The 21,981-nt window shown below is 50.9% G+C and overlaps 1 protein-coding gene, 1 long non-coding RNA gene and 1 pseudogene across 2 annotated transcripts; all 3 read left to right on the top strand.

Moving 5' to 3' along the window:
* The first annotated feature begins 6,374 nt into the window (after positions 1–6,374).
* Positions 6,375–10,828, top strand: LOC120383508 (tripartite motif-containing protein 15-like). Its single transcript, XM_039501679.1, has 6 exons — positions 6,375–6,526; positions 6,838–6,860; positions 7,570–7,685; positions 8,632–8,691; positions 10,113–10,177; positions 10,769–10,828. Exons 1-6 carry the CDS (start codon positions 6,485–6,487, stop codon positions 10,826–10,828), a joined length of 366 nt encoding a protein of 121 aa, XP_039357613.1. The 5' UTR covers positions 6,375–6,484.
* Positions 10,829–12,370: 1,542 nt separating this feature from the next.
* LOC120383507 lies at positions 12,371–16,859 on the top strand (annotated as a pseudogene).
* A 664-nt stretch (positions 16,860–17,523) lies between these two features.
* Positions 17,524–21,017, top strand: LOC120384014. Its single transcript, XR_005588602.1, has 3 exons — positions 17,524–17,584; positions 19,209–19,268; positions 20,914–21,017. It is a non-coding gene; the product is annotated as an uncharacterized LOC120384014 (long non-coding RNA).
* Positions 21,018–21,981: the final 964 nt, after the last annotated feature.

Genomic DNA, 21,981 nt, shown 5'->3' with positions numbered 1-21,981 from the left:
ACATCGCTCTGGGCATTGTTACTGGAGAGGAGTCTGGGGATTCTGCATGGGCACAGTCAGCGTATGCACAGTGAAGATGCAGGCTGAGGATTCATCCTCCAGCCTCCCCATCACAGCCCTGGAGACCACTTCTATTGGCCAAAAATAACTGCATGTCACATGTGTCCTGACTAATGCCTGCAATTCCCAGGCAATCCAGTTCACCAGTACAAACCTCAGCATCAGTGAGATCCTCTGCCTGAGCCCATCCACCAGAGCTGACAGCATCTGAATGCTTCATGAAACTGCAAGGCTGGTTAGAAGCAAGTTTACAACCATGCAACCAGTTTGCCTTACACAAGGGCAACAATGTATCTCATCACAATAGGAGTCAGGATCTGTAACAATATTGTATCCAGTTGCTCATGAAGTAACCAGCGGCTTCCCCAGCAGCATCTCTGCCCTGCAGGCCTTTCCCATCGCAGCTGCAGCTCTGTTCTGGCTCCAGAAGGCTACTCCCCAGATTCCCTATTGGATCTGGTCTCAGATCCACTCTGCCACAATAGAGTCCTGGCTGCAGCGCCCAGCCACAGAAACAGCAGCAGAATGAAGGCGTGTGACTGATGGCTCCAGATCTCAGCCATGCATCCTCCAGCAAAACAAGGAGCAGGGCCAGTGCCCATAAGGAAAATAATTTCAGCTCACAGCATCCAGCTGCAAGAATGTAGGAATTGCCCAGTGCACTGCATTAACTAGCTGCAACATTGTATCCAGCTGCAGGGCAGCCCCTGTAACCACACATCCGTGGAAGCTCTCCCTTCTCACTGCCTGATTTCCATTTCTGCTCCCAGGTGGCTGCCCTCACAGACTCTCCCAGGCCCCTCTGTCTGTCCCCAGATCCCTTCCTGCAGCCAGGCTGGACAAGGGCCTGAGAGCCTTGGGGACAGAGCTCTGGTTAGCCCATCCCTGTACAGCGCAGGAGCCCCAGAAAGCCAGCTCCCTCAGACCCGCTGCCATCTGCAGAGGGCCAGCAGTCCCAGGAGGCTGGGGAGAGTGTGCAGGGAAACAGAAGCAGGAGCCAGCACTGAACCAGGGACCCCTAGAACTAAAAGCACAGGCTGCCCCAGCTTATGCTAAATATTCAACCCTTTGTAACTGTACCAGCTCCACACACACCCAGTGGGTTACACAAGCACCAGAGAGACATGGGTCTTAAGGGCCTGAAGCTCAGTTAGGGAACAGGCAGTAGGAGTCAGCAGCTGTGATTCTCACCCTCCTTCCCCAGGCTGCTCCACCATATCCTCATGTCAGGAAGTGAAACTCCCAGTCGATTGTTACCTTTGACCCAAGTGACTAATCCAAAGTTTGGGGCCTGGCAGACATTTTGGAGGAGCTGGTGACAATTAGACTCATCACACTTCATTCAAGGGTTCTTTACAGTCCACAAAAGAAATCACAGGAGACCGCACCCAGAAAGGAAACATCTAATGGTACAAAGTTCAATCAGCCCATTTCTGAGGAGAAGGAAGTGAACCTAAACTCCTCTCTTGTCTCTTTCCTGCACTAGATGCCATGGCTGCTGCAAATCCAGCAAAAACTCTCCAGGATGAACTGACCTGTTCCATCTGTCTGGAGTATTTTAAAGATCCGTGTCTCTAGACTGTGATCACAATTTCTGCAGAGCCTGCATCACCCAGTGCTGGGAGGGATTGGCTACCAGTGTCTCCTGCCCTCAGTGCAGAGTGACTTTTCCCAGAGGAACCTCAGGCTGAACAGGCAGCTCAGGAATATTGTGGAAGCAGCCAGAGAACTCAGGTTGCCGTCAGGAGGGAACCAGAACCAGAGAGACTGTGTAGAAACACAAGGAGCCTCTAAAACTGTTCTGCAAAGAGGACGAAATCCCCATCTGCCTGGTGTGTGACAGATCCAAGGAGCACAGAGATCACAGCGTCATTCCTGCAGAGGAAGCTGCCAAAAGAATTCAAGGTAGGAAAATAACCTATTGTTATTTTATAACCAGAGCCTTGGGAATTTCCAGAGCATTCGTTTCCTTTAGCCCCAGACAGCCACTTAGTGAGCTCCACTGGAGAGGAACAAGGGGTTTCAGACCTAAGTAGGTTTCCCAACAACTGGGAATCCTCCCAAGGCTCATACAGGTGGAGAAGTGTGGTCCTCCATAAACATCTTAAGGCTGACACGTTGGAGTGAGGGGGAGTGATGAACCCGCACCCCACCCCTCCTGCTCCCCATGCACAGAGTCCTGGGCACTGAATGACCTCACTTCTCTGCCCCTCTCCACGTCCACCCTTTCCCAAAGCTATAAACACCATGTCCATGCTGCTGCTCCTCTCCCTGGGGCTGAGGGAGCAGGAGGAGCTGCCCGTTTGGCACACATCCCCTTTGCCTTTTTCCTGCAGAGCTCCTCACGCAGACAGGAAGGGAGCCCCACCCTCATGAGACTGGTGGGGAGCACAGGAGTGGAGCTCCAGTCCTGCAAACCCCAGCAAGTCTGCCTGATATAATCAGAGATGGGATTGTAGGAAGCAGGGACTGGGTGGGAGCAGGCAGCAGAGCAATGGGGCACTGTAGCAGGGTCACTGCTTCCAGAGTGTCCCCTCATGGCCTGGGGTAGCCCTACCTCATTTTCCCTCTGAGGTTCCCAGAAATAATCCACAAAGGCTTTTCTGAGGCCAGTAACTCCCCTGCTCTCCCAGCAGTGACTCCCAGGTCTTCTAGTCTGGAGTTCGGCCTTATCACCCTGAAGAAGATCCCAAGGCCGCCTCTGCCCTCTCCACGGGTCTCCTCCCTCTGGATCTCAATAGGCCTCTGTTTTACCTATCCCAGGCCTGGTTGGATTACATGGCACCCCCTCTCCCTAGTCACTGCTCCTTCATTCTCCCCTGGGAGGAGAACTGGTTTATCACAGGTGGGGCTGAGACCAGCCACCCTGTGACCGACATCGTTCCTCTTCCACATCTCCTGCGGACACAGGGAGACAGTCCCCATCCTGCAGATTTCACTTGGGAAATTTTGGCCGTAGATTTCAGTGTGGGAACCTTGTGCCCATAAAGTTTCCATGTTGACATCAATAGCAATAATAAGAATTCATAACCAATAGAATGTTCTGATTTCTACTGCAGTAGCATCTCCAGGCCCCAGTGAGGGATTAGAGCCCCATTGTGCCAGGCACTGTACCGACAAGTCAGGCAGAGAGCCCACAGTCACAGTCTAATGAAGACGATCTGCAGCAGGTGGATAAAGAAGAACCGGGGCTGGGAGTGGGGGACACATAAAGAGGGTGGTGTTTGCATACAGTGGCAATCAAGATAGGGCATCATGGATGGCCACCATTCCATATTTCAAAGCTGCCCATTTTCCATGGTGCAAACTTAGGTTCCTGTACTTTTCTATGGGAATGTTTTAGGTGATGTAGTGGTAGCAGGCACGTGGGGGAGTCCATGGCTCAGTCTTCTCTCCCTCCTGTGAGCTTGGCAGGAATTTCAGAATCAGGGTCAGGGAGTTGAGACCCCCTTGGGTGCTATTTCCCAAATGGTGGCTTGTGACCCACCAGTGAGTCATGGGAAGTTGTAGATGGGTTGTGGGCTTGGTGAGGAGGGGCAGCCGTGTGGGGATGGGAGTGGTAGCTTCTGTCCTGCAGGGCTGAGTCCAGCTCTCCACAGAGGGAGCCTGAGGAAAAATTCCAGCATGAACCTACTTGTCCCATCTGTCTGGAGTATTTCAGAGAACCTGTCACACTTGAGAGTGGGAACATTTTCTGCCAAACCTGCATCACCCAGACCTGGGGTAATCAGCTATAAGCCGTCTCCTGACTGAGCAATAATTAAGAAAGGCCATTAGGAGGGAAAGATGCCTTGATAAGGTGGCAGGCCCTGTAGGAGATGATGTTTCCCACTGGGATTCTGAACTCCTGTGCTGCTCCACAAGGGGTTAAACTCAGATGCTGCCAGCCTGCACTAGAGGAGATCACTGTCCTAAACACCATTTGGACTCAAGCACCTTGAGTCCTCACACAAAAGGCTCCAGACAGCGCAGGTCCATGCCAAATACAATGGGGATCATGGCGCCGACTCCATGGGTGCTCCAGGGCTGGAGGACCTACGGGGAAAAATTAGTGGGTGCTCTGCACCCACTGGCAGGCAAGCTCCCCGCCCCCCGCCTCCTCCTCCTCCTCCCCTGAGCATGCTGCGTCCCCGCTCCTCCACCTACCTCCCAGCACCTCCCGCCTGGCCACCACCAAACAGCTGTAGCAAGCTCCAGGAGGGATGTGGGGGAGGAGTGGGAATGTAGGGCACTCAGGAGAGGAGGCAGGGATTTGGGGAAGGAGTTGAATAGGGTGTGGAGGGGAGTTGGGGCAGGGACTTTGGGGAAGGGGTTGGAATGGCATTGGGAGGGGGCGAGCTAGGGGAGGAGTCAGGGCTGGGCCGGAGGCAGAGCAGGGTGAAGCACCCACCGGCACCATTAGAAGTCAGCACTTATGATGGGGATTAGTCTGGGTTGTAGCAAAACTAACCCCTGGGCGGTGGTGACCAGGGTCAGGCTGAAGAACCAGCCAAACTGGTTCCATTAATCCTCACACTGCTCTCCCCCAGTGCGACATTTCAAAATCTCTAGAACTCTCTGCTTCTGGGCGCTGAGCTGGGGAACAGGTACCCAGGCAGCCCTGCCTCTAAGGGTCAGGGACAGAACCAGGGCAAACCCCAACTGTTCTTGACAACAATGAAAACATCAAATGTGGTTTGCCCTAGTGCCCAAGCCAATTCTGTCCACCCAGTCCAGTCCCCAGGGGTCCAAGGCTGAAATTCAGTGGAAATTGGGCTCTTTTGAGAATCCCAGTCTATATTTCAAGCCCTGGAGGTTTCTGGGATCTGTATCACTTTGTTTGTTAAGCCTCCTCAAAAACAGAATATTTCACAGTGAAATAAAAATGCAAGGATGTGACGCCAGTGTCATGTTGGTATAAATCAATGAGGAAAAAAGGTCAAACAATTTCAAGGAGTCTGAAAATGAAACACTCCCAGTGTCCATTAATATGACTTCAATTCCTTGGTATCACAGATATCGTAAAGCTACTGGGTTCTCCACTCATCAGTAGAGTGTTTGTTTGTGTTGGAAAAGCTCCCCCTCCCACGCACACTCTCACACCTAACAATAACACCACTCAACTCAGTTTCTGTTTCTTCAGGAAAAGATTCAAGCCCACTTGAAGATGCTGAGGAAGAGAGAGAAAAGCTGCTGGGATTGAAAGTGAGAGAAGAGAAGAGAAGCCTGGAATACCTGGTAGGGGCCCATCATTATTAACCTGCATTTGTAACGAGCCGGATGGAGGCGTTCTGAATCAGAGCAATGACGAGAGGCAGGGGCAATCTAGAGGCTCAATTACATTTTATCTCAATCCGTTGGGCGGGTAAAACAGAAATCCGTTAAGTGGGGCATAATCACAAGTAAATCAAAATTAGTTGTTTTAGGAGGAACTACTACTTAGGCCTACACCATAAACCAGTGGGTTTCAACATTTTGCATTTGATAATTTTGAATTGGGGTGCAGAGACCCCTTTGGAAATCCATTGTCTGTATGGACCACAGATTGAAACCCACTGCCATAAACTACTGTAACTATTATTCTTATCTATTGTATATTTACTACTGTTAGCTTAATTACACTCTCTTCACAGGAAACAATTTACATTAATGAAATAACAGAATTTTGAATTAGAAAATCCAGTGCACTAAAACAAACTCCCGCTGTTACACATTCACGCCTCAGTTTCACAGTTTTCATAGTCTGTTAGCTCAGAGTTTGGGGGATGTTCTTGAGGAATCCTCTTGTGCAATCTTTGTTTACTATTTTGAGTTCCAGCTTAAATAGAGACATGTGTCCTTGGCTGTGAAGTCTTGGTTTCATGACTGAACAATTATCCCTCTGTTCATTTCTGGCTTGCAGTCCCATTGTGCTCTGACAATCTCTCCATTCCTGTCATTCACTTTTTATGCCTGTGGGTGTTGTCCAGATGTGTTGTTTTGCAGTCCTTAATATTTTCTTATTTTCACGTCCCGCTGCTTTGGATCTCCATCTCCAAGGCCATTGATAACGCACTATCCAGGCCATGTCAGACATGGAAACATCCCTTTATGAGATTCTGGGGCCAAATGGAAAGGTCTGAGATAATTCTCTCAGGATATTGTTCAGAGTCAGATGACTTAGAATTTAGAAAAAAAATCTTCCTCCAACACACTCCAACATACCCCAGGCTCCACCCATGTCCCTGACCAGCCCTTTCCCTATTTTCCTTCACAGAAACAAACACAAACCGAGAGGCAGAAGATCGTCTCTGAATTTCAGCAACTCCGGCAGTTCCTGGAGGAACAAGAGCGACTCCTGCTGGCCCAGCTGGAGAAGCTGGACAAGGAGATTGTGAAGACACAGAATGAAAGTGTCAGTGAAGTATCTGAGGAAATTTCCTGTCTTGGTAACCTGATCAGTGAGATGGAGGGGAAATGTCAGAAGCCAGTGACTGAATTGTTGCAGGTGAGACTGAGTTAGAAATACTCCAGATCCCAACACAGGGACAAGACTGCTCCTAAAACATGGGCACAGGAGTCCAGCAGTAAGAGATCACCATGTAACTCAATGTGTATTGCAGAGATGTGAATGAGTATTATTTCTGAAAAGTTACAGACACTGTGATGTAAAAGGTGGAAAAGCCTTATTAGCTCAGCAAATGCATAGTCCTGGGGCCAGTACACAGCCTCTTTTCCCCATAGTTGCTATATCTCTTCTTCTGGAATTCGAAGTGTGTCAGGTGGGACAGAAATTCCCTCTCTATTTCTCTCCTCTAGGATGTCAGAAGCACTTGGAGCAGGTATGTGGCTCTCTCTCTCCCTCACACTTCACAATGCTGGGAAAGAGCTTGGAGATGATGTTACCACGCTCTCTACCCAGGACTCTACAGAAAAATGTGTGGGAAGGTCATATTTTGGATACAAATCTCTCTGATCAACTTCATCCTGGGGTTCTAACCCTTTTATAGAAGACTCTGGAATTTTCCATTCTGTGGGAAGGACTGACCTCAAGTATTTCCTAGAGATGTCAGATCCCTGGAGGACTGGCTGCCCGAGGATTGTGAGGATGGAATATGGGCCTGTCACTGCTGGGGCACTGGTCACTATTCAGCCCAGGGCAGCAGTTCCCACCTGAGGACTGTTTGGAGACCTGTGTGGAATGAGCTGGGGAGGGGGGAATTAGTGTCTCAGTCTCGTTCCTAGTGGACAGATTTCTACACTTCATCTGGGAACCTCCTGTTCCTCAGAGCATGGCGGCAAAGGAGTGAATTGTCCATAGAGACTCAATTCCCCTTTTGTCCCCAGAGCTGGTCTCTCCAGGCCAGAGCTGAAGAAGAATAATGGGACTTTTTGTGGGGGACGGAAAGGGTTCACTGCCACGGCCTTGCTCTCAGGCTGGGAGAAGTAGAGGAATTCTAATTCTAGACCCATTAGAATAGTGAGTCACTAGCCAGAATTTATAATGAGTCAATTAATGAAATATAATCATGTGGAATTGTTTCTCTCTAGGTCTGCGAAGGGGAAGTTCCAGCAGCCAGAGGAGATTTCTCCTAAATTAGAATTAAGACTCAGTGATTTCTCCCAGAAAACTGTTGCTCTAATGGAGACTCTCAGGAAGTTCAAAGGTACTGAGAAGGGACCTAGGAGGAAGTGGGATGAGCTGCTGAGACTGTGGGAATAGAATGGGTCTGGCCAATTGGTTGATAATTAGATGATGGATCTATTTAATTGTTGGGTGAGAATGCCACGTACTTGGGGTCCAAGACACTCCAGTTGATTAATTCAAACCTTTATTTGTACCACAAGCATGCCTTGCCATTGCAATTATTATTCAAGTAAGAAATTACAGACATACCTTATAGATGTACTGGCCAGTTACCTTCTTCTGGGGCATAGATGCATCACAGGGAATTTCCTGTGAGGTTCAGGTTCCTCTTTACAGATCCAAATTATATATTAGATTTTTCAATCATCTTTGACTGTTACAAATATTAAGTATCTTATATAACTACAATAAACATTCATTAACTTTTTAATTGGCAGGGCTTTTGCTATACAAGCTATTTTCATATTATTGGTCTCTTCTGATTGGTTTATTGCTATGGATTAAGTCTAGGTCACTTTGACCTTGTTCTCTGCATAGGGGTTTTGGACTTTGCTAACTGCTCCTGGGCTGTACATTTTGGGTGTCTGATGTCTTTAAGGTTTCAGAGGGGTAGCTGTGTTATTCCCAAGTCTTTGCAGGCTCTGGGTCTAGATTATGGCAAAGGGCAGAAAGTGAATGAGAGAAACCAACTGGAGTCTGAAGGGTGGGAGTGAATGAGGAGGAAAAACAATTCTTCACTTACAGAGCGTCTGTCCTTGGTCGGCTGCAGGATGCTGGCTCCATTGCTAGGAAATGCCTGATTGAGAGGGGAAATAGGTTTCAGACCCTTTTATATTAAATATCTGAGTGCTTCTCGGTGTGTTTCTCTGTCATAATTAAAACACAGTTCTAGGAGTTAAGAGTGGGGATGCTGTTATGAATATGAAAGCCTGAACTCTCGTCTCCTTTCTCCTTCCCCCCTCCAGACACTCTGCCATCTGCACTAGAGACAAAAAGAGGAGAATCCCTAGGAACTTTCAGACAGGGTGAGATTGCAGCTGGAGATTGTCTTTAAATTATCAGAAAATGTCTTCATGAGATTGTAGATAAAGTTACCAACCAAACCAATACGGACCATGACACACAGAGCCCTAAAAACAGCACACTGAACAGTGAGGAGCTCCCACGCTGAAGTCACACAAACACGCCTGACACCAACCTTAGTGCTGAGTTCATGCCCAGGCTGCTGAACAGAAACACTCTCCCTGAGCAGCCTGTGCGCAGAGCTCTCTGCCTGGAGGGCTGACATATCCCTCTGCTTTACCCCAGTACAGGCAGGACCGGCTCCAGACCCCAGCGCGCCAAGCGCACGCCTGGGGTGGCGTCCTGTGGGAGGGAGGCAGGTGGCTCTGGTGGACCTCCCGCAGGCGTGCCTGCAGACGGTCCGCTGGTCCCGCGGCTCCGGTGGAGCATCCGCAGGCACGTCTGCAGGAGGTCCACCGGAGCCGCGGGACCTGCGACCACCAGAGGCCCCCTGCGCCGTGCCGCCGTTCTTGGGGTGGCACAAATCCTAGAGCTGCCCCTGAGTGCAGGGGTCTCCCCATCACTCTTCTCCAACATCTTGCCTTTCCTCTGGGCAGGGCTGGGCTCCCCCATTGGAGTTCTTACTGCTTCCTGGAGTGGGGAGATGCTCTCCCTGTGAGGCTGTCAGCTCCTCCCTTCTCTGTAGGTTGGGGATGGGGCTACCCCACCAAATGACATTTCTGTCTGTCTTTTCTTAACTGGCTCTTCCTACTCTGGCCTGGGAGTGGAGGCTGCATTTAGGGGAGGGAGCTTCTCTCGGGGGTTCAAAGCGGGTATCTGCCTCCTCCGCTCACTCCTCACTCACCGGGGCAGCTTTAGACAGTCCGCAGCCCCAAGCACGGTGGCATGCCACGGGGGGGGGCGCTCTGCCAGTCATGGGGAGGGCGGCAGGCAGGCTGCCTTGGTGGACCTCCGCAGGCATGCCTGCGGAGGGTCTGCTGGTCCCACGGCTCCACTGAAGCCGCGGGAACAGCGGACCCTCCGCAGGCATGCCGCAGGCAACCTGCCTGCCGCCCTCCGGCGACAGGCAGGCGCCCCATGGCATGCCGCCCCAAGCACGTGCATGGCGTGCTGGGGCCTGGAGCCGCCCCTGCTCACTAAAACCTGCCTTGATGTGTCTCTGATGCTGGGAATGGAGCAGCCCCAGCAGAGGAAGCAGGGACTGAAGCCTCAGCAAGCAAATTAAAAATGAATGAAGTGGGTCCCATTACACCGACTGAAGAACTGCAGTGACATCCCTGCTCAGTCTCAGGTGCCCAGGACAGAGGCAGCTCCTGGGATCCAGGACTGACCCAGCCAGGACAGGGCTGCTGGGAAGTGAGAAAATGGTCCCAGCCTCCCCAGGGCTGAGCTCTGCCCTAACTCTCTGATTCTTTCTCCCCAGCGCATGTGACTCTGGATCCAGACACGGCTCATCCCCAACTTGTCCTGTCTGAGGATCGGAAAAGTGTGAGACGGAGGACACACGGCAGAATCTACCCAACAACCCTGAGAGATTTGACTGTTGGGCCTGTGTGCTGGGCTGTGAGGATTCAGCTCGGGAGACATTGCTGGGAGGTGGAGGTGGTGGATGGGAGGCTGGGCTGTGGGGTGACCAGAGAGTCTGTGGGGAGGAAGGGACGGATCAGCCATAGCCCTGAGGTGGGGATCTGGGCTGTGGAGCTATGGGAGGGTCAGCTCCGGGCTCTCACCTCCCCTGTGACCCCTGCCCTGAGCCAAGTCCCCAGCAGGATCCAGATTTGTCTGGACTGTGACTGGGGACAGGTGACATTTATTGATGTTGATGGCGAGGCCCGATCTTCACTTTCCGCCGGGCTCCGTCCCTGAGGAGAGAATCCACCCCTGGCTCTGGGTGTGGCTGGGATCCCAGCTCACACTGTGTCCCTGAGCGGGACTGGGCAGGAATATCTCATTGGGAACCAGACATTAACCTTTCTAACCTCACACAACCCAGTCTCTATGACCTTGGAGGACTCCTGTTTACCCAGCTCCTGGCTCCTCATCTCTATGACCTGTGGAAGCCCCTCCTCTTTCTTGCAGTCTCAAAGATGGGAGGAAGAACCCCTGGGGCTGCAGAGGGGCCCTGAAGGGCTGATGTGAGGGCTGGGCAGGACTAACAGCCAGGCTGGGACAGGTGCAGGTGGGGTGCAGGGACACAGTGCGAATCAATCAGGGTTTGGGGGTTGGGGAGAAGCAGCAGCAGGAGCGGTTTGTACAGATCTGTGGGATTAAATGGGGCAGGTTCAGTGCCCCAAAATGATGTGATACCTTTTATGAGACATAAAAATAAACAAGATAATAAATGTTGAGTTCTTACGATTTGTCTTCTGGCTTCTCAGCCTTTTCAGCTGCACACAGATCACATTTTAAGTTTTCCTTTGCAACCAAAAGAACCAGAAACTTGCTTTGTTTAGGAAATGGAAGCCAAGAGTCTCACTTCATCACATGCTTCCAGGAGCTGGGGTTTTAACAAACACACCAAATATCAGGCAAAACCATGCTCTGAAGTGTCCCTAGCCTCTGTTGGCCAGAGGCTGTTTATGGCGACAGGGACGGATCACGTGATGATTACCTGTTCTGTTCATTCCCTCTGGGGCACCTGGCTTTGGTTACTGTCAGAAGACAGGACACTGGGCTAGATGGAACATTGGTCTGACCCAGTATGGCCATTCTTGTGTTCACGAGACTCATTATTAAATCATGAAATGCTGGCAACACTGATTTACACAGAGCCAGAGCAGCCTTAGTGTATGTTAGAAACAGGCCTTTGGAAAAACTGATTCCGACTTAACCATATTTTTGGCCTGTGAATTGAATATCCCTGGACTTGGAAGGATTAGATTTTATCAGTAGATGTCTCTAAAGGCTGATTTCACTGGACGCACACAAACTGATAAAAAATATTTCCATTGATAATAAGTGAAATTTACAAATAGGCACAGTAAGAAAAATGCTGCTTGAGAACTTACTAGAGTTTGAGATAAGGAGATTGACCAAGTATATTTTGAGAGGTGATGTTGACAATTTGTGTTTTAACAGTTATAAAGTTTTAATGTTTTGAATCTCACATTCACTGTCACTAAATAATTATTGTCTGATTAAAATATTGTCTGACCCTCCCCCCACAATTTCCCACAACTGTGAACATTTAAATTGATCAAAATGGGCAACTGTGAGTTTAACTAGATAAACTACTTATCGAGATTAATCTTATATTAAATCAAATTAATTCTGCCAAGCCTAAATATCACTCCTTAGACACACAGTTCTGTCAGCTCATCAGGAGAGGCCGATGGTGATGTCCATGTGAAGCCCAACTGACCCTTCAAAACAGTCCAGGGGGCTGATTGCAGGATCAGAGCCTTATTGCTACATTTTGCACAAAAGCTTATGCCCAAATAAATTTGTTAGCCTCTAAGGTGCCACAAGAACTCCTTCTTTATTTTGCTGATACAACACGGCTGCTACTCTGAAACCTGTCACCGGGTTGGAATGTTACCAGCCAGCTGGGTGAAGCTCAGCAAACAGCCTGAGTCAGTTCCAGGAAGGGAAACACCCAGTTGCTGCTGCAGGCGGGGCCGGGGGCATATTTCTGAGCTCAGGAAAGTGAAACTAACCCTGTGACACTGTCCAGAGGGAGCCATGGCCACAGAGAATGCCGTGGAAAGTCTCCAGGAGGAAGCTACGTGCCCCGTCTGTCTGGAGTATTTAAGGACCCTGTGATAGTAGAGTGTGGGCACAATTTCTGCCGAGCCTGCATCGCCCAGTGCTGGGAAGGATCCGATATAGCCATCTCCTGCCCCCAGGGCAGAGAAACTGTGCAACAAAGAAACCTCAGGCTGAACAGGCAGCTGGCAAACTTGGTAGAAATAGCCAAATGGCTGAGTTTACAGGCAGCAAAAGAAGCAGGAGGAGAGAGGGTGTGGGGAACACCAGGAGACTCTGAAACTGTTCTGTGAAGAGGATCAAACTTCCATCTGTCTGGTTTGCCATCTGTCCCGGGCTCACAGAGCGCACACGGCGGTTCCCATAGAGGAGGCTGCCCAGGAGTACAAGGTAGGGAACTGCTGTCAAGTTTAATGGGCAATAACTTTGTATTTTAATTGCAGGTTAATTTTGCTGAAAGTTGCATGTCACAGGTGTGACGCATCATTCAGCTCTGTAAAGCCTTCATGGGAGATGCCATAACAAAAGTAATAATCTGGCAGTGTGGCAAATAAGGGAAAACTTAAATCTTTAAAGATAACTGAAGCGGGAAACTTTTCTCTGAGGTCCTGAACCCTTTTCAAACCCAGCTTCCACTTGTGAAATGAGGGAACTTTTTATACAATGGAAGGTGCTAAGAATCAGTGAGGTTTACATCAGAAGAGCTGCAGGTGGGTCTGTGTGACAGTGCTGCCTTCAGACTGGAGAAGGGGAAGCTGCAAACGGTTTTTGCTCTTACTGATTTATATCTTAGAACATATTATTAGTACCTATATTTGCCTCACGGTAGCCCTTACAGACCCCAGATGAGATCTGGGCTCTGCACAAAACACAGCGAGGGACAATCCCTGCGCTGAGCAGTTTACAGTCAAGATGGTCAAGACAAACAAAGGATGGGAAGGGAAACTGAGGCACAAAGCAGGGCAGTGAGTTACCCAGGGTCATGCAGCATGTCAGTGGCTGAGCTCAGCAGAGAAACCAGCTTTCGCTTGTCCCAGTCCAGGGCCCTAACCACTGGGCCACGCTGCCAACTCAGCAACAACTCTCCCATGAAGAAGTTTGTCCATTAGGAGGGAGAGGAGGTTTCTCACTGGGATCCTGAACTCCTGTGCTGCTCCATGCGGGGTTACATGGGCAAGGACCAGCCACAGTGGCTTCATCAACCCCAAATGAAGCCTTTTGAAATATCCAAGAATGCACTGCTTCCGGGATCTTTACTAGGAAATGGGACAGTGGGGGACCTACCCAGAGCGCATTGCCACTGAAAGGGGTTAGGACAGCACTGGGGCAAACCCCAACTGTTCTTTATACCACCCTGCATGTCTAATTCAGGTGGCCACAGATCCATCCCCAAAATACAGGACTTCCCCACACCTGCCTACTTGGGCATGCCCCCGTCTTTCTCAGCGTGCCCCCACCTGCATCATTTTGCATAGAGGTGCCCCCTCCTCCCGCCAATGGTGTCCTTCTGCATCCTCAGGTTTTCCCATGGGGCATCATCATTCTAGGGGCACCTAAAAATTCAAGATTTCCTGCTCCTGGGTCCTGGCAGAGGGGGGGCAAGCTAAGGGGGAGACAGCACCATGCAACCCTATTGGAGTGCTCCTCGCTCTGCCCAGTGGTGGGCACAGTCACCTTCCAGCAGGGCTGGTGAGTGCGCCCAGGGGGCAGGGTGTGGGAGAGGGGGTCTTTGGGAGGGTTTGTGGAGGGGCTCTGGGCAGTGAGAGGGTCTGTGGGAGGAAGGGCGCTGGATGGCAGGGCACCTAAACATTAAATGTGGCGGTGCCCCCGATGCCCATGGCAAATAGGAGCTCCAAGCCACTGTGAACAGAGAGAGAACCCAACAGCTCCTGGCTGTTTTCAGGTGGCAGAGTGACCTCACAGCACTAGTCTGCCACCGGGCTGTGGGGGCCCCTGCAGCTCTAAGTCCCTGCGGGTGATGTGGGGGAGGAGCTTGGAGCTGGAGCTCCCACAGCTGCCCAGCCACCAGGGTCAGTGGGGGGACACCGCATCATGGCGCACAAGATGCAAATCCGGCATGGTCTCCTCCTCCTCCTCATTTATCTGAACAAGGCCATGTCCAGTGCTGAGTCCCAACCGGACAGGGATAGTGCTCCCCAAAACTGGGACTGCGCAGCTTCCAGCCAGACAAATGGCCTCCCGGCGTCCTGTGGCGTTTGCCTTGGTACTTAGCCCAGTTCGGTCCAGCCAGTGCAGTCCCAGGGACTTCAGGGATGAAATTCAGCCTGTATTTAAACCCTGGTGGCTTCTGGGATTTGTATCACTTTCTTGATAAACCTTTTCAAACACAGGTTTATTGATTCGCATGTGACTTCAGTGTCCTGTTATGCTCTGTACCATTAATGAATTCACAAATACCAGCAAATCTTGGTTATAATTGAGATCTCTGTCTAATTACTAAAAAGACTGAACTGGAATTGATAACAAGTCTGAATATGACATGTTCCCAGTCTCTATTAATGAGGTTTCATCTCCTTGGTGGTTCTGATGTCACAGCGATTAGAACCACAGTCATTGTGGGTTTTGGGTGGAAAAACACCCACTTCCAAGCACCTCTCAATTATCCAGATGAAACTTCCCAAATCATTTTTGTTTCTTCAGGAAAGAATCCAGGCCCATTTGAAGACTCTGAGGAAGAGAGAAAAGGTGCTGGGATTGAAAGCGACTGAAGAGGCAAAAAGCCAGGAGTATCTGGTAGGTGCCTATTGTTGTTAACCTGCAGGGACTGGCAGTGGGAGGTCTGTTTGGAGGAAGATTCCTCTGTAGCCTCGGTGAATGTGATCTTGTATGTGTCTCCATGATCAGGGATTGCTGGGTTAGATCTATGTGTAGACAAGCCCCAAGCTTCCATTTCAGTGGATGAGTTAATGTCTAGCCCTTGTGGCTTTCACAAAAATCTTCCCCAAGTGAACTGAATGTCCCCGTGAAGTGCTGTCCGCTGTGTCTGGTCATTTTGTTAAATGTTTGTTTCTCTTTTCTCCCCTGGCGTCCCTGTCAGTGTAGTGCTGAGTCCTGCCTCCTGCTGCTCTGGGTCTGAATTTCCACAGACCATAAATAACAGAATATGCTGACCATGACAGGCATGGAAACATCCCTTTCAGAGGGATACAGGGACCAAAGGGGAAGGTGCGAGAGAATCCCCTGCCTAGTACACACAGGGTAGAGTCAAACATCAGAAATCTTTGGATTTTCAAGCTCAGCTCTCCATGAAAAGTCCCCAGGCTCCATCCATGTCTCTGACCAGCCCTTGCCCTATTTTCATATAGAAACAAACACAAACCGAGAGGCAGAAGATTGTGTCTGAATTTCAGCAACTGCGTCAATTTCTGGAGAAACAAGAGAGATTCCAGCTGGCGCAGCTGGAGAAGCTGGATGAGAGATTGTGAGGATCCAGAATGAAAATGTCAGTAAACTCTCTGAGCAAATTTCCCATCTCAGTGAGCTGATCCGTGAGATGGAGGAAGTGTCAGCAGTCAGCAAGTGAATTTCTGCAGGTGAGACTGAATGGGATAGCTCAGTGGTTTGAGCATTGGCCTACTAAACCCAGGGTTGTGAGTTCAATTCTTGAGGGGGCCACTTAGTGATCTAGGGCAAAATCAGTATTTGGTCCTGCTAGTGAAGGCAGGGGCTGGACTTGATGACCTTGGGGTCCCTTCGAGCTCTATGAGATAGGAATCTCTCTCTCTCTCGCTCTCTAGATATATAGATATAAGAAACAGAGGTGGGTGCTCCAGGGCGGCCAGCTTCCTCTGCTCAGTGCTGGCTACCCTGCTGATCAACTCCTCCCCTTCCTGCTGTGATCAGCTGTTCCATTGTGTGAAGGAGAGGCTGTGGGGAGGGCGTGGAGGATTGCTCCGGGGTGGGGGTGGAGTAGGAGTCGGAGTGGGACGAGTTGGGCTGGGGGGTGGCCTTGGGGGAAGGTTTGGAGTGGGGGTGGGGCATGGGTTGAACACCCCCAGGGACAATTAGAAACTGGCACCTGTCATTAGAAACATGCAGACCCCACAGAGGGAAGGAGGGCCCCTGAATCCTAAGCACTGGAGTCCAGCAGTGGAGACCATGGTGAAACTTGGTGTGTGTATTGCTGATGTGAATAACTATTATTCTTTGCAAAGTCACAGACATAGAGATATTAGAGATGGAAAAGCCCCATCAGCTCAGGGAATCCATGACCCTAGGCCAGGGAAGGGCCTCCCTTCCCCATATTTGCAAAATCCCTTCCCTGGAATCACATGTGTGTGTTAGAGGGGGAATGAAATTCTTTTGTCTCTCTCTCTTCTAGGATATTAGAAGTGCCTTCAGCAGGTACATGGCTCTCTCACTCTCCTTCACACTTCACAACACTGGGAAAGAGCTTGGTGGTGATGTTAGTACTGCATCTCCTCAGGGCTCTACAGCAAAATAGGATAAAAATCTCTCTGATCGACTTCATCCTGAGCTTCTCACCCTTGTAGAGAAAATACTGGAATTCTCCAGTCAGTGGGAAGGACTGACCTCAAGTATTTCCCAGAGATGTCACCTTCCTGGGGGACTGGCCTCTTGAGGATAGTGGAGATGGAATATGGGCCTGTCACTGCTGGGGCCCTGGTTACCATTCAGCCCAGGCCAGCAGTGGTCAAGAGTCTTTCCCGCCTGAGGACTGTTTGGAGACCTGTGTGGAATGAGCTGGGGAGGGGGGAGTTGGTGTCTCAGTCTAGTTCCTAGAGGACAGATTTCTACAGCACTTCACCTGGGAACCTCCTGTCCCTCAGAGCATGGAGGCCAAGGAGTGAATTGTCCATAGAGACTCAATTCCCCTTTTATCCCCAGAGCTGGTCTCTCAGACCAGAGTTGAAGAATATTCATGAGTCCTTGAAGGGAAGGTTGTACGGCCCTGGGCTGTGTTGCACCTGCTCTGAGGCTGGGAGAAGTCAAGGAATTCTAACTTCAGGCCCATTAGAGCAGCGACTCACTAGCCAGAACTTATAATGAGTCACACAGTAAAATATAATCACGTGAAATTGTTTCCCTCCAGGTGTGAGAAGGGAAGTTCCAGCAGCCAGAGGAGATTTCTCCTGAACTGGAAGAAGCGAGTCAGTGATTTCTCCCAGAAAACGATTGTGCTAATGCAGATTCTGGGGAAGTTCAAAGGTATCTAGAAGGGATCTGGGAATGGAAATTGGGATGAGCCTCTGAGAGTGAGGAGGAGAGTGTCTCTGGCCAATTGGTTCACAATTAAGTGATGCTTCTATTTAATTGTTGGGTGAGAATGTCACGCACTTGGGGTCCAAGTCACTCAGGTTGATTAATTCAAACCTTTATTTCTACCAAAAATATGTCTTGCCATGACAATTACTGTTAAAAAAAGAAATGACTCAGACTCATGGACTTTAAGGCCAAAATGGACCATCATGATCATCCATTCTGACCTCCTGCACATTGCAGGCCACAGAACCTCCCCCACCCCCTACAATAGACCCTAACCTCTGGCTGAGTTACTGGAGTCCTCAAATCATGATTTAAAGATTTCAGGTTACAGAGAATCCACCACTGACCGAGTTTAAATCTGCAAGTGACCCATGCCCCACACATAAAGGAAGGCAGAAATCCTCCAGGCTCTCTGCCAATCTGATTTTGGAGAAAATTCCTTCCCGATTCCAGTTGAATACCGAGCATTTTGGCAAGACCCAACAGCCAGACACATGGCAAAGAACTCTCTATAACTCAGAGCCCTCCCTGTCTACTAGCCCATCACCAGCCTTGGGGCACATTTCAAAAAAGGTGGATCCAGCCCATCACTGTGCTCAGGTCCCGTTTGCAGCTAGTTTCTGCCAAATGGGCTATAGGAAACCCTTCCCCACAATCAGGGATCCCTCCAGCACAGGGGCCTCTGGTGCCTCCTTCCCAGCAGCTGCAGGCACAAAGCATGTTCCTGAGAGGGCTGGGAATGGGGTGAGGTGGTGAGGGCGGGTGGAAGAGGGAGGGGTGGATGAGGATAGAGGAGGTGGGCAGTGTAAAGCTGGGCCTCTGACACTCTGCACAGTGGCCAAGACATTGAGGCCATTGTCACAGGGATGTAGCTCTGGCTGGCTTCAGAACTTCCTCCACCTGTGCCAAGGTCTGCACGGCCCCTGCAGCCACTGAACAGCAGAGTCACAAATGGCCCCTCCTCTCTCCTTTTGCCGGTACAGGGTAAATCTATCCCATTAACTCAACCTTCCACCACCTCAATTTCCACATTTATAAAATGATTTTACTTTTATTTCTGTTTCTGCCTGTGGAGGACGAGGCCCCATCGTGCTGCTCTCTGTGGAGACACTGAGTAAACAGACCCAATGACTCACAATTAGAGCCAGGATTTCGCAAACTGTCAACATCCCATTAGTGTCAAAGGGACCCAAGTGGGTAAAGTTACTTTTATGCCAAAGTCTTTGCAGGCTCTGGGTCTAGGTTATGACAAAAGGCAGTAAGTGAATGAGACAAACCAGCTGGAGTCTGAAGGGAGGGAGGGGATGAGGAGGGAAAAAGTAAATCTCACTTACAGATTGTCTGTCCTGGGATGGTCGTGAGGCTGCAGGGACGTTGGTTCCATTGCTGGGAGATGCCTGAATGAGAGAGGAAAGAAACGGTTTCAGACCTTTTTATATTAAATATCTGAGTGTTTCTTGGTGTGTTTCACTGTCATAATTAAGACAATTCTATGAATTGTGAGTGGGGACACTGTTATAAATATGAAAGGCTGAAATCTCATCTCCTTTCTCCTTCCCCCCTCCAGACACTCTGCCATCTGCACTAGAGATGAAAAGAGGAGGATCCCTAGGAACATTCAGACAGGGTGAGATTGCAGCTGGAGATTGTCTTTCAATGATCAGAAAACATCTTCATGAGATTGTAGCTAAAGTAACCAAACCAATACCAACCAGGACATACACAACCCTAAAAACAAGACACTGAACAGCGAGGAGAAGTCACACAAACACTCCTGACACCAACCTTAGTGCTGAGTTCATCCCCACACTGCTGAACAGAAAATCTCTCCCTGAGCAGCCTGTGAACAGAGCTCTCTGCCCTGAGGGCTGACACATCCCTCTGCTTTACCCCAGTGCCGGGGGTCTCCCCCTCACTCTCCTCCAACATCCTGCCTTTCCTCTGGGCAGGGCTGGGCTCCCCCATTGGAGCTGGTCCCTGCTTCCTGGATTGGAGAGATGTTCTCCCTGTGATGCTGCCAGCTCCTCTCTTCTTTCTAGACTGGGGATGGGGCTACTCCACCTAATGCCACTTCCTACTCTCTGATGTTAAGCAGCTCTTCCCCAATGCTGCACCTTCCTCTCTGTTCCCTGGCCCGGGAATGGAGGCAGGGCCATTCCTACCCATACACAAAGTATGCAGCTGCATAGGGCACTAGGAAATTTGGGGCACAAAATTTCCTGGTGCCCTAGGCAGCTGAGTTCTGCTCCAGCCTCTGCTCTGCCCCTGTCCTGCCTCTTTCCCATGGCCCCCACCCCTGCTCTGCCCCCACCCCGCTCCTTCCTCTCTTGCTCCGTCCCAGCCTTGCCCCCACTCCCCTGAGGACTACTGCATGTCGGGCCTGCATTCACGCACCACCGGTGAGTGCTGGGAGGCACTTCTCCTCTGCCCCAAAAGCCAGCCTGCACCCTGCAGAGGCCTGGGGGTCCACCACCCACAGTGGGGATGTGTGTAGGGGGCTGGGTAGGGCTCTAGAATGGCTAGAGTTGGCCCTGAATGGAGGCTACCCCACCCAATGCCATTTCCTACTCTCTTTTCTTAACTGGCTCTTCCTACTGTGGCTGGGGAGTGGAGGCTGCATTTAGGGAAGGGAGCTTCCCTCTGGAGATCAAAGCTGGTACCTGCCTCCTCTGCTCCCTCCTCACTAAAACCTTCCTTGCTGGGTCTCTGGTGCTGGGAATGGAGCAGCCCCAGCAGAGGGAGCAGAGAGCTGAAGCCTCAGCAAGCAAATGAAAAACTAGTGAAGTGGGTCCCATTATAAAGACTGAGGAGCTGCAGTGACATCTCTGCTCAGTCTCAGGTGCCCAGGACAGAGGCAGCTCCCTGGGATCCAGACCTGTCCCAGCCAGGGCGGGGCTGCTGGGAGTGTGAGAAATGGTCCCAGCCTCCCAGGTCCGGCTCTGGCTATTTTGCCACCCCAAGCAAAAAAAAAAACCTGCATGGGGGCCGGAGTGGCGAAGGGGAGGGGGAGAACAAACCTGCCAGCCAGCAGTGGGGTATCCTCCTCCATGCCGCTGCCCCCTACAGGGCGGCAGGAGCAGCAAACCAAAAACAAAAAAAACCTGCACGGGTGGCGGAAGCGGCAAAGAGCAAAAAAGGAAAGGATAGGACAGAATGCCACCCTTGGAATCTGCTGCCCCAAGCACTAGCTTGCTCGGCTGGTGCCTGGAGCCAGACCTGCAGCCTCCCCAGGGCTGAGCTCTGCCCTAATGCTCTGATTCTCTCTCTCCCAGCGACTGTGACTCTGGATCCAGACACGGCTCATCCCCAACTCGTCCTGTCTGAGGATCAGAACAGTGTGAGATGGGGAGACACACGGCAGCAACTGCCCAACAACCCGAGAGATTTGACTATTTGCCCTGTGTGCTGGGCTGTGAGGGATTCACCTCAGGAGACATTGCTGGGAGGTGGAGGGGAGGTGGGGGTGGGGATTCTGGGCCATGGGGGTGGCCAGAGGGTCTGTGGGCAGGAAGGGACAGATCAGCCTTCGCCCTGAGGGGGGGATCTGGGCTGTGGCATACTGGGAAGGTCAGTTCCAGGCTCTCACCTCCCCTGTGACCCCCCTGCCCCTGAGCCGGGCCCCCAGCAGGATCCGGGTTTGTCTGGACTGTGACCAGGGGCAGGTGACATTTATCGATGCTGGTGATGAGGCCCCGATCTTCACTTTCCCGCCGGGCTCCATCCCTGGGGAGAGAATCCGACCCTGGCTCGGGGTGGGGGAATCCCGGCTCAGACTGTGTCCCTGAGATGGGCTGAAATATCCCACTAGAGAACCAGAAATCAGCCTCTCTAGCCTCAGTCTCTATGACCTTGGAGGACTCCCATCTACCCAGCCCCTGGCACCTCATCTCTATGCCCTGTGGAGACCCTTCCCCTTCCCTGCAGCCCTAGGGATGGAAGGAGCAGGGATGAAGAACCCCTGAGGCTGCATAAGGATCAGAGGGGCCCTGTGGGGGCAGATGCGGGGGCTGGGCAGGGGGGGCAGAACTAACAGCCGGGCTGGGGACAGGCGGAGGTGGGGGTGCAGCGACACAGCATGAATCAATCAGGGTTTGGGGGGTTGGGGAGAAGCAGCAGTGGGGAGCAGTTTGTACAGATCTGTGGGATTAGATCTCACTGGTGTTTCCCAGCCAGAGCTCCTGCCACAGGGTTCCAAGTCTCCTTCCCCTGTAACTACAGGAGAGCTGGTAACCCTGTAACTGTCACAAAAAAGGTGGGGGGATGGATAGATGGGTGCAGATTGACCAAAAACATTATATAACCTTAAAAAAATCATCATTGTGTCATTCTCTTGATTTTCT

This window comes from Mauremys reevesii, linkage group 15 (assembly GCF_016161935.1).
Source record: "Mauremys reevesii isolate NIE-2019 linkage group 15, ASM1616193v1, whole genome shotgun sequence".
NCBI classification, from domain to species: domain Eukaryota; kingdom Metazoa; phylum Chordata; order Testudines; family Geoemydidae; genus Mauremys; species Mauremys reevesii.
The sequence above is the reverse complement of the archived record's forward strand: the minus strand, read 5'-3'. Positions and strand labels throughout refer to the sequence as shown.